The sequence below is a fragment of the Coregonus clupeaformis genome, chromosome 40 (genome assembly GCF_020615455.1).
Source record: "Coregonus clupeaformis isolate EN_2021a chromosome 40, ASM2061545v1, whole genome shotgun sequence".
Taxonomy (NCBI): Eukaryota; Metazoa; Chordata; class Actinopteri; order Salmoniformes; family Salmonidae; genus Coregonus; species Coregonus clupeaformis.
Window position 1 is genome coordinate 3,250,202 of NC_059231.1, and position 12,497 is coordinate 3,262,698.

A 12,497-nucleotide genomic window follows, 5' to 3' on the forward strand; every position below is an offset into this window, starting at 1 on the left:
CTTGTCACAACACAACACATTGGCTCAAACGCATTAAGCAGGAAAGAAATTCCACAAATCAACTTTTAAGAAAGCACACCTGTTAATTGAAATGCATTTCCAGGTGACTACCTCATGAAGCTGGTTGAGAGAATGCCAAGAGTATGCAAAGCTGTCATCAAAGCAAAGGGTAGCTATTTGAAGCATCTCAAATATACACTGCTCAAAGAAATTAAGGGAACACTTAAACAACACAATGTAACTCCAAGTCAATCACACTTCTGTGAAATCAAACTGTCCACTTAGGAAGCAACACTGATTGACAATACATTTCACATGCTGTTGTGCAAATGGAATAGACAACAGGTGGAAATTATAGGCAATTAGCAAGAAACCCCTAATAAAGGTCTGGTTTTGCAGGTGGTGACCACAGACCACTTCTCAGTTCCTGTGCTTCCTGGCTGATGTTTTGGTCACTTTTGAATGCTGGCGGTGCTTTCACTCTAGTGGTAGCATGAAACGGAGTCTACAACCCACACAAGTGGCTCATGTAGTGCAACTCATACAGGATGGCACATCAATGCGAGCTGTGGCAAGAAGGTTTGCTGTGTCTGTCAGCGTAGTGTCCAGAGCATGGAGGCGCTAACAGGAGACATGCCAGTACATCAGGAGACGTGGAGGAGGCCGTAGGAGGGCAACAACCCAGCAGCAGGACTGCTACCTCCGCCTTTGTGCAAGGAGGAGCAGGAGGAGCACTGCCAGAGCCCTGCAAAATGACCTCCAGCAGGCCACAAATGTGCATGTATCTGCTCAAACGGTCAGAAACAGACTCCATGAGGGTGGTATGAGGGCCCGACGTCCACAGGTGGGGGTTGTGCTTACAGCCCAACACCGTGCAGGACGTTGGCATTTGCCAGAGAACACCAAGATTGGCAAATTCGCCACTGGCGCCCTGTGCTCTTCACAGATGAAAGCAGGTTCACACTGAGCACGTGACAGACGTGACAGAGTCTGGAGACGCCGTGGAGAACGTTCTGCTGCCTGCAACATCCTCCAGCATGACCGGTTTGGTGGTGGGTCAGTCATGGTGTGGGGTGGCATTTCTTTGGGGGCCGCACAGCCCTCCATGTGCTCGCCAGAGGTAGCCTGACTGCCATTAGGTACCGAGATGAGATCCTCAGACCCCTTGTGAGACCATATGCTGGTGCGGTTGGCCCTGGGTTCCTCCTAATGCAAGACAGTGCTAGACCTCATGTGGCTGGAGTGTGTCAGCAGTTCCTGCAAGAGGAAGGCATTGATGCTATGGACTGGCCCGCCTGTTCCCCAGACCTGAATCCAATTGAGCACATCTGGGACATCATGTCTCGCTCCATCCACCAACGCCACGTTGCACAACAGACTGTCCAGGAGTTGGCAGATGCTTTAGTCCAGGTCTGGGAGGAGATCCCTCAGGAGACCATCTGCCACCTCATCAGGAGCATGCCCAGGCGTTGTAGGGAGGTCATACAGGCACGTGGAGGCCACACACACTACCGAGCCTCATTTTGACTTGTTTAAGGACATTACATCAAAGTTGGATCAGCCTGTAGTGTAGTTTTCCACTTTAATTTTGAGGGTGACTCCAAATCCAGACCTCCATGGGTTGATACATTTGATTTCCATTGATAATTTTTGTGTGATTTTGTTGTCAGCACGTTCAACTATGTAAAGAAAAAAGTATTTAATAAGATGATTTCATTCATTCAGATCTAGGATGTGTTATTTTAGTGTTCCCTTTATGTTTTTGAGCAGTGTACAATACATTTTGATTAGTTTAACACTTTTTTGGTTACTACATGATTCCATATGTGTTATTTCATAGTTGTGATGTCTTCACTATTATTCTACAATGTAGAAAATAGTAAAAATAAATAAAAACCCTTGAATGAGTAGGTGTTCTAAAATGTTTAACCGGTAAGTGTATATTTACAACTTAGGTCAGCTATGCTGGCCTACGGAGTCCCTTGGGAAACCCAATTACTGAACCACTTTGGAAAGCTCATATTCTGAGAAAAAAGTATGGTCCACAGATCTAAGTGAATCTGAAAAACCCTTTAACTGGAGCAGAATATGGACAAATTTGACCTTGTCGTCCCGTAATCCGAATCATCAACTTATACATTTTAAGTTTGTTCACAGACTGTATATAACACATTTACATTTACGTCATTTAGCACCAAGGAAACGTTTTGCGATGAAATTGTCTCTAACGCCTAACTGGCGACTGTGTCCCCTAAATCAAGTAGACACATTCCTTTATATGATGTGGGAGTGCCCTTCAGTTAAATATTTCTGGGACAAAGTCGCATTCATTTTGAAGTGCATGAATGTAAATATTCACATGTTGGATGGGTGTGGTTTGGAGAACGGGATGGGATGGGAGGTTGGCTCAGTTCTTTTCCTTTACATACTAAATGTATTATTACTTCTCTAACTCTATAATATGATCATAATGATCAATACTTTGTATTTATGTACTTTTTTTCTAAATGTTTTTTCTTCTTCTTTTGGAGTGGCAGCCCACAGGTAAATACAATATAAACTGCATATTAAATTATATGAATTTGTATATTGTACCTGTAAACCCCACCCCCACCCCCCACAACCAAAATATTACAAAATAAATAAACATGTGGTCGCAAAAAAAAGAGGCAATAAAATGTTCCACACCTGTAGTTCTGACTCGAAGCAATTCAATGTCCTGGCTTTGTGATTTAATTAGGTCAGATTCCATTTTGTACCACATTTACCATAACAACGTTTGGAGGAAGACGGGACGCAGTTTCACACCACATAATGAATGTTTCTACTTTATCAGAATACACAGCACCACCCTCTTTAGTCTATACATGCTTATACACACATGTACAAACAAACACAAATACATATACTGTATTCAAAGCCCAAAAACAAACGTGTGTGACAGAGTTTCAGAGAAAAGAAGAAAGAGAACGGTTGAGATAAAACATCTGGAAAATATCGTTATTTTTCAAAAAAGAATGTTTGGTTTTATTAAACATATATTCATAATATACCTGTACAATTATAGCCATACAAAATTGGCACTCAAAGTAATCACAATATCAACAAGTACAAATAGGAGTCTCAGAGGTTAATTATAACTTGCTGTCAAGGACACTTTAATTTGAAAGAAAAATGTTTTCAGGCAATACTTCTGCCAATCTTATTATTTTGTGATGGTGGGTGTGTATGACTTGTTGCTCATGAAAGAGTTTAGCGTATGCATTTTCATTCTCTGATTTTGTTGTTTATAAACTGTCAAACTGGGTTATTTTGCACTTAGTGCTGATGATCCTTTCCCACTTAATTGTAGGAGGAAAATAAAACTAAGCTAAGCATTAACATCCATCATCCAGTAAATACTAATCACCTTATAATGTAGATCTAACACAGGGATACTGTTGACAATCAGTACTTAAGCAATGAATTAAAAACTTCAAATAAAAAATAAGATATAAAAATTGTCACAAATGCATGACCAGGATCAAAGGTGTGACAGAACAAATGGAAACAATCAAAACGAAACAATGAAAAATACAAAGAAAATATAAAGAGCTCAGGAGAACATGAAGAACAACTAAAGCTTTGTATATGGCAGCTCTTTGAAGACTCTTCTAACACCTTGGCCGGCAGCCACTTGAGTGGGATGTGATGGGTTGGTTCTCTTGCTAGGGGACAGGTAGCAGATGTTCCAGTTAGCTGGGTTCGTTTTACATTCCCTTCCTTGCAGCAATACAAAGTAGCCTAGCCTACTGCTTAGAAACCTCAAGAACATTGGGCAGAAAAGAACAATGATATTCAATCAAACTTTCAAAGAATAATGTAGGAAACCGGTCCAGGCACCTGTCTCTTGTATTGATGTCATTTTTAAATGGCTTTATTTAGGGATTCATATTTTTTGTTGTTGTTGTAGATTTAGTAAATTTCATCTTAATTAAACAATACTTGTCTTACTCTAACGTGTTATTTAATATTATGTTATCTAAGATGGCCTTTGCATTGAGCCTTTTCAACCATCCCCAGCGCACTGCATTGCGGTACTGTAATTACCATCAAAATGGTGGCTGAATAGTCTCCCTGCCCTCTGAAGGCAAGCCACTCTGTATTGACCCTCTGTATTACATCAATGGCACAGATGTGAAACCTGTTGAACACCTTGCCCTTTTCTTAAGTATTTGAAATAGATTCATTGCATCTGTGTGTAGATTCTGTGCGTCAGGAGATTTCTTCCCCACGCGACAGTGGGATAGTTTAATCTTGGCCATATACATCCATTGAGTCACCATTGTAGCTTTTTCCCATAACATTGCCTACTTTTACCATAACATTGCCTAGTCTAACCTTTCCAGGCTATTTGCATTTCTTTCATTGGATAAATCCATTGCACCATAGCCATATGCCTCAATCTATTACGGCACTGTTTTCCTGTCCCATCACCAGCATTCGTGAGCCGACCGGTCAACATATTTGCAGCTACAAGTCCTGTCCTACGGAGTATCTACACAGAAATGGGAAGAAATTCCCCACCAGGATATTCCCACAGTTCCCTAAAGGAGAAGGAATTCTTCATTTCTACCCCAGAGGAGGGAGGAAAAAGGTTGCCTCATCCCGTGCAGACAGCTAGACAAAACAGAAGAGAGGTAAGCAACGATGGCTAGAAGGCTTGCCTGGACACTGTGTTCAGATGTAGTACTCCCTGTTGTTCCTGAGGGTGGAGCTATGACTGTCATGGAGGTGGAGCTCTGTCCGATAGGCTAGTTCTGTCTGGTAGGCTGCTTCTCTCCGGTAGGGTGTTTCCAGGTTGGTTCGGTGCTCCTTCTCCTTGATGCTGGCGTCTCTCTGGGCCTGCCGGTGCTGGTACAGGAAATGACTCATCACCGCCACTACACACAGAGTGATAAAGACCACTGCAGACACCACACCTGCGGGGGAGCAAGGGCAGCCATTTTAGTTATAACATCTGAGGGGGGCTGGGGTCATGACTCATTTCATGGTACCTCTCAATTTATTAGAAATACGTTATCCTGGACTTAAAGATGCACTATGCAGAAATTGCTGCGCCATTACCTTGTTGCTAAAATTCTAATAGTTAACTTAATTTCAGTATATGTGACAAAACAAGCAAGTATAGTGTAGAGAATCATTGTACCATCTACACCGCTGTGAAATATATTTTCCATAATCAAAAATATTGTATTTTCAGCTGTTTGAAGCTGCTATACAAAACTGGAAGTAGAAGACGCAAAAACGAAACTTAAGAGAGGGAAGCATAGAAATAGTGCACATATAACAGATCTACCACTTCTTAGACTTGCTTTCAATGAAAATGACAGATATACAACACACATTTCTATGTGAATTTGGTCAGGTAGCTCAAAAAAGTTACATATTGCAGCTGTAACAATCAGAGTGACAGCCATTGTAAGGTGAGAGAGTGATCGAGAGCGAAAGAAAGAAAGAAAGAAAGACAGTGAAATAAAGAAAGAAAGAAAGAAAGAAAGAAAGAAAGAAAGAAAGAAAGAAAGAAAGAAAGAAAGAAAGAAAGAAAGACAGTGAAATAAAGTGACAGCTGGGACTCGTTTCATACTAACACCAGAACAATAAATTAAGACAAAATAGAGAAACAAACCTCCTATTACTGCCGATTCACGCCGGCTGTCATTACCACGCTGCTCCCGATCTTTGTTTGGTTTCGCAGCTTGATCTGGAAGTAAAGCTCATTCATTAACTTTCAGTAATGAGTGAACGAGCTGTGCAGCAAATGGATGTTCCTCAACAGGGTGTATGTGGCAGAAGATAACTTATTTGTGTAACTGCGTTAACAATGAAAAACCAAAGTTCCATTAGGCTGGCAGGCATTAGCTCATTGTTGACTCGTTCCTGATTCATCTGAAAACTTAATAATGATGCTTTAAGCCGGAGGCGAGACTGTGAACATCCACAGTCGATTCCACATAGCTCCAAATGGCTTCCGCTGTGAAAGCTGAACAGCCGTGGCAGAGTAAAGGATCTCATTTACTTGTTTTATCAGGTTAGCTGAGTGGAGACTGTGTTTTACAACAGCAGCACATACCTGAGAGTGGGTGTGAGGTTGTTGAGTCAGCCAGCGCCCCACAGTTAGACTCCACCAGGTGACCCCGTACACTGACCAATGAGCTGCCACGGTTCAGTAGCGCTGCCTTCAGTGGAGCCACGTGATTGAACTGGACGGATGACAGGCAGCCAATGAAGCCCATCGATCCTGCCTGCATCACTTCCTCATCAAAATTCTCACCTCCTGTTATACAGAATTAACATTGAAGCGTTATAGCTGCAGTCTCCCACTGGAAAGTGATCCACAAGAGAATGGGCCTCTTGAAAACTAAAACAAACAAAACATACTTCATGATGTACAAATTAGTCATTGGGGAAGATATGTTTGCAGAGCATTTTTAATATATCTTCATTAGAGGGGGAAAGCGAGGGAGAGGAGGTGAGAGAGTTTGCTTTCTGTTTAGGTTATTGTTGAAAACCTTTCTATGCTTTCTGACAGCACCGTTTTAGGTTCCATCAATGAATCTTTATTCAGCCTGTATTAGATTCAGCCTTCTTTCCCTCCTGAATTAAAGATAAAGGTTTCTATGGCAACAGCAGTGAGGGATATAAAAATAATTATCCTTCAGCAATGACGGTCAAATCTTTAAATCTGCAAGTTTGGGATTACAAAAGCTATTCTGAGACAGGGTTAGAACATTTGGGGAAATGGGTGTGAGCAGTTCAACATTAAGTCAAAAACAGCACACGTGAAAAACCTAAACTTGATTAAATGGCACAGTCCATGCATCTTCAGTATCACTATAGTATGGTTCCACTAAATGGTTCTCCTCATTTCATTATTTAAAATAGCTCCCTGCATGGCAGTATAATTTCATAGGAAGGCTTACCGATGACTTTGCCCAAAGTCAAGGATCTGATTAAGATCAACTCTGCATCAGATGACAGGGTGTACTTCCTGTGGATGTCCTGGTCGATCTGGGGGAAAGTGAAAAATAATAAAATAATAAATGAGGATTACAGGAACTACAAATCCATTTGACATTTCAATACATTATGGATTGAGTATCATGTTCTTTCATCTAAATGGCTGCAGTTTTGCTGTAGTACCAACTTTCATAGCAGTATACATTTGTAAAAAAACAAAACATTTCACCTTTATTTTATCAGGGAGTCATACTGAGACTCCCTGATGTCTCTTTTACAGATGAGTCCTGAATTACATAAATTACAGAAAATATACACATCAAAATATAAATACAAGATGCTAGCAGAAAGAAAACCAAACGCATTCATCAGTAATAAGGTCCTCAATCAGCTTTCTGAATTGACCTAGAGGCACCAAAACATCACATTTAAGAACATTTTGAAGTTTGTTCCACAAATAAGGTGCAAGAAAACTAAAAGCTGATTTACCTAACTCAGTAGAGACCAGAGTTAACCATCCCTGAGACCGGGTGTGGTAACTCGTATGTCTAAAGTTAGTAAAGATGTTAGGTGCAGTGGGACTTTTTGTAAAAGAGCTTTATAAATGAAAACATAGCAATGTATCAACCTACGTGACATCAAAGATGGCCAACCAACTTTCTGGTAGAGAATGCAGTGATGAGTACTAAAACTGACGGCCATAATAAAGCGCAGTGCGCTGTGATAAACTGCAACTCACAGCTTTAATTAAGTGGCAGATGAAATCGCCTTAGTCTAGGATTGATAGGAATGTCGACTGATTAATCTGCTTTCTACTATTTAGCGAGAGGCAGGACCTATTTCTATAGAAGCCCACTTTAATTCTCAGCTTCTTAACTAACTCATCAATATGCTTTTTAAAAGACTGTTTTTAATCTATCCACATGCCCAGATATTTGTAAGCAGGGACACGATCAATATGGACACCATCCAAAGTACATATGCTTAAATCATCAGTTATTTCTATGCGCTCTAGAGAACAACATATATTTAGTTTTACCTGCATTCAGTACTAATTTTCGGTCAATAGAGTGTTTCTGTAACACAATGAAGGTAGACTGTAGTTCAGATAGACCCTGGTCAACCGTGGGGTCAATAGCATACACAACAGTATCATCGGCATACAAGTGCAGGTTACAATTTTCTTACAGACAAGTCGATGTTGTTAATGTAAACAGTAAAAAGTACAGGACCCAGAATCGACCCCTGCGGGACACCTTTCGTAATATCCAGGAAACCTGATTTAACATCATCAGTAGATACACATTGAGTTCTATCTGCCAAGTAATTTTTAAACAAGTTACATGCAGCCTGGTCTAGGCCAATTGAGGAAAGCCTCTGAATTAGCAGTGAGTGATCAACAGTATGGAAAGCCTTTGACAGGTCAGTGAAGAGGGCAGCACAATGTTGCCTTTTATCCATAAAGTTATCCACATCATTTATAACTAGGGATGCAGCAGAGATAGTGCTATGACCTGGTCTAAAACTCGACTGATGTACAGTTAGAATGCATTTCAAAGATAAGAAAGATCTTAGCTGAGAATTAATCAAGGATTCTAATATTTTAGCGAGGCTATAGAAAGTTTGGAAACAGGGCGATAATTAATTAGGTCACAAAGGTCACCACCTTTGTGAAGGGGGAGTACATGGGCTGTCTTCCAAACCTTGTAGATAGTACCAGATATAATCGTCACTTTAAGAATATGGTTTAATGATTCAGCAATCAGAGAGATGCATCAAAAATGGATCAAGCATATCAGCCCCAGTTGATTTTTGTTTTTACATCAATCTTAAGCAAGGTATCTAGCACATCACAGATAGTAAATTGTTGAAATGAAAACAAAGATTCACTAGAAGTTGACGGGTTAACCGCCGAGTCAGCTAGAGGCTGGCAGAGGGAAGAGCAGTCGATTGACTGTCCAGGGTAAATTAAACCACAGTTTCTCTCAGATAAAAAGCCTGCCGAGATAAAATGATGATTAAAAGCATGACTTATCCCATTCTTCTCAGTTATGATACCAGAGTCAGACAGAACTTGCTTAGGCAGGGAAGAAGATGAATTTGTATGCTTCAGTGCATTTACTGTTTTCCAAAATTTAGAAGGAACACCAGCAGAGTCAGAGAAAGAGCTTAAAAGGTGTCTTGATTTAGCTTTCTTTATCAAGATAGTACATCTGTTTCTCAATTGTCTGAATGATTGCCAGTCCAATAGAGAGTCAGTTTCCCTTGCTTTGGCCCAGGCCTGATTATCTCATCTGAATGAGCTCAGATAGCTCCGAAGAAAACCAAGGGTTAGATCTATCTTTGACTCTGAATTGTTCAAAAGGGGCGTGTTTATCAGCCAAAGCAATAAATATGGAGGATACATTTTTTTAGAGCCAACTCAGGGTCAGGAATACAGGAGATAGTGGCTAAATCAGAGTAGAACAGTAGAAAAAAGAAAAACGTTTTTAAATGTCTCTTCTTAATTAACTGAGTATTAGTGTTTTGCTGTTATGGACCTCGAAGCTAGTTGCACTGCATTTTTTCATTGTTGCTAATCAGGGACTGGTTTAGACCTGGGACACCAGGTGGGTGCAATGAATTATCAGGTAGAACAGAAAACCAGCAGGCTCTGGACCTCGTAGGGTAATAGTTGAATACATACTCTGGGACAATGATCACTGAGATCATATGCAAATACTTCACTAGACAAATATTTATGGGGGCTATTAGTAAGAATGAAATCAATCAATGAGGATTGACTTGCCCATATGTTGTGATGGAATTACAATGTACAGGATCTACACCTTTTGTAAATGTATCTATTGCTCACCTGTAGGTAGACGTCTTTTCCCTCACGGTGGATTCTGATACGGTGGAGGCGTCCGTCTGCCAGGCTTGTGGGTCTGGGGCTGAACACATCTGTCCTCCTGTCCACATGGAGATGGTACCAGATCTGGAGACTCCCTGTAGACCACAACACAAACTGGGTGAAAACTATGCATTAAAATATCTGAAACCTACCCTAAGTTGTTGACTATTGGACTTGTTTAAGTCATGCATTGAAGTCAATGTGAGGACTGTGCAAATATCTCCAGTTACCATTTTGGCTAAAGTATGCACCAACATGAAAACTTATTTTGAAATAACCATCAGTTGCCCTCATGGTGATTTGTAAACATTATTGCCTTGATTCTTTGTATACAGGCATTTTCCATGAGCTGTGCCAATGAGATTGTCCCAAGAGTTGTTAATTAATTAAAAACATTTAAATAGCTAAATTTATCTCATGAGGTGGCTCACCTCACCTTCACCTAAGAACCTTTTTTATTTATTTATTAAATGCCCCACGCATATCAATCAATAGAAATGAGTTCGGAATTAAGAGAACCTTATAAACGAAAATAGCATTATGACTGAAATACAATGGAGAGAGTTGGCAGTTTATATATAAATAGACTTCTCTATTGAAGCCCCCACAGTTACCTCTTTAGATATAAATATGTATCCTGGAGCAGCCTAAAGCTCTTTGCCCTGTGTTGAATATGTCAATATGCACCAAATGTTCCTCCCACACACACACACCACACTAGATCAGAGAGGCAGAGAGCTTTGCATTATCAAGTGAAGTTGGGTCAATATTACAATTCCAGCTCGGTTGGCGAAGGGATTTATGTTGTGTTTGAGAACCCCCCCTGACAGTGCCCGGGTGCCCGAGATTACCATGGATGAAGTGTCCTCCTGATCCTCCCATATTTACAAAGGCGTGATTCATCCACACGCTCCGATTGAACAAAAGAGCAAAGACTTAAAGAAACACAGGGCGTCACTCAACACGATGCTGGTGGGCTTTCTGTACAACTTGGACGGCTGTCAGATTAGAGGTCTAAGGTGCGTGATCAAGGCTTCGTTATGGATGCGGCTGAATAGGCTTAGACGCGTCGCTGAACTTGGATCTGTCAAGGTTAAATTCGTTTTTTTATTCCTGTCTGTTATGTGATGGATGGAAATATTCTAAACATGACACATTACTTGTTCCATCCTTGTGAAGGGATTATAAATCCATCTTTCTATGAAACAAATGGTATTCTTTGTGTTGAGAGTTGTGCAAGGCAATGTGGTTCTTTCAGCTCTTTGCTGTGTGGTACAATGAGAGAAAATACTCAGCTGGAATAAATAGTGCCCAATAGTTAGCACTCTCTTCCATATAATGAGATTACATTCTGAATTTAGAGTTGCCCTCTGCCAGTTTATGGAGTCATTATAACACCCTTCGCTAAAGCCTTGGTGGAGTCCAAACTTCTTCCCGTCAGAGTCTAAATATAAATCTGGAAATATGTTCGAAGCATATTGAATTTCACTCACATTACCAAATGCACTGAGGTGTAAATGGACACCTCAGAAAAGATTAAATTATTTGTACTACTGACAAATGAGTAGTAGAGGTGTCCATACCGTTGCGCGCCAGGATGACTGCTATGTACTGCTGGCTGAAGGTGCTGACAGTGAGCAGCATGGCAGGGCTCTGTGTGGTCATGAAGATGAAAGCCATGTTCTCTCTGGCCCTGCTGTTCTCTCTGTAGACGCTGGAGGCCTGGAAGCTCCTGTTCTGCATCACAGAGAAAGGCTCCTGGAAGGTGTAGGTCACCGACGACTCTCTGTCAAACGACACAGACACCTCTGCATGGACAGGGAGAGAGGATGGGTCATTAGGGTAGTCATGCTGTAATACACTGAATTCATAAGATTAATTGTTGAGCGCAAATAATGTTAATCAAAATTGTATAAGTTGTAGCTGCTTTTAGCCCTAACCTAATCACCAGTCAGAATAAACATGTACAAATGTTTTGGCCCAAACATTCTTGACGAATAAACGTTCTGTCAATTTCATTGGACGAAATAGAATGACTTAGTGGAAAGAGAATAAATAATGGAAGGCCACCCACACAAGAGCAGATGCTGGAAATAAAGGAGCATCTTCAGAAAAGGGTTAAGATAGGTCAATATTGCGTTTTTCCTTAAGAATGATTGAAGGCAAGAATTTCTTTAATCTGAAAGTGGCTCAGGTACAAGTGTATCCAGTGGTTCAGAGAAAAATAAGCTAAGAACCATATCCAAGAATACAACACATGCGGCGGTGGATACATCAAGCTTTTTGCTCAAGAGTTGCTATTTTTGTTCTAGATTGGGAGGGTTTAAAACCTGGTAAGGTTAAAAAAAGACCAGAAACTTTTCGGGAGTGGAGAGGAGAGCTGTACAGTACCGATTGCATATGAATGTCATCATTCTACTGTATAATACATGCAGTATGACGAGGACCTGGGGCGAGTACCAAGTACCAACTGCATTAGATACTTGATCCATTTTTACTTGGAAATCTAAGTCTATTCTTATGTGTTTTAAGTCTTTTTTTCCATTAAATAATTCATTAAACAACAATATCATGAGTGAACCCATTTACATCTAGTTTTTGGGGG

General features: G+C 40.6%; 1 protein-coding gene across 1 annotated transcript in view; it reads right to left on the minus strand.

Annotated features, from left to right (window-relative positions):
* Positions 1-3,000: 3,000 nt before the first annotated feature.
* LOC121555203 (contactin-associated protein-like 5) overlaps positions 3,001-12,497 on the minus strand; it is a 133,656-nt gene continuing 124,159 nt past the window's right edge. The window contains 6 exon segments of the mRNA XM_045212054.1: positions 3,001-4,961; positions 5,669-5,743; positions 6,113-6,316; positions 6,963-7,050; positions 9,854-9,987; positions 11,476-11,700. Of these exon segments, the coding sequence (XP_045067989.1) occupies positions 4,720-4,961; positions 5,669-5,743; positions 6,113-6,316; positions 6,963-7,050; positions 9,854-9,987; positions 11,476-11,700 (968 nt within the window). The 3' untranslated portion in view covers positions 3,001-4,719.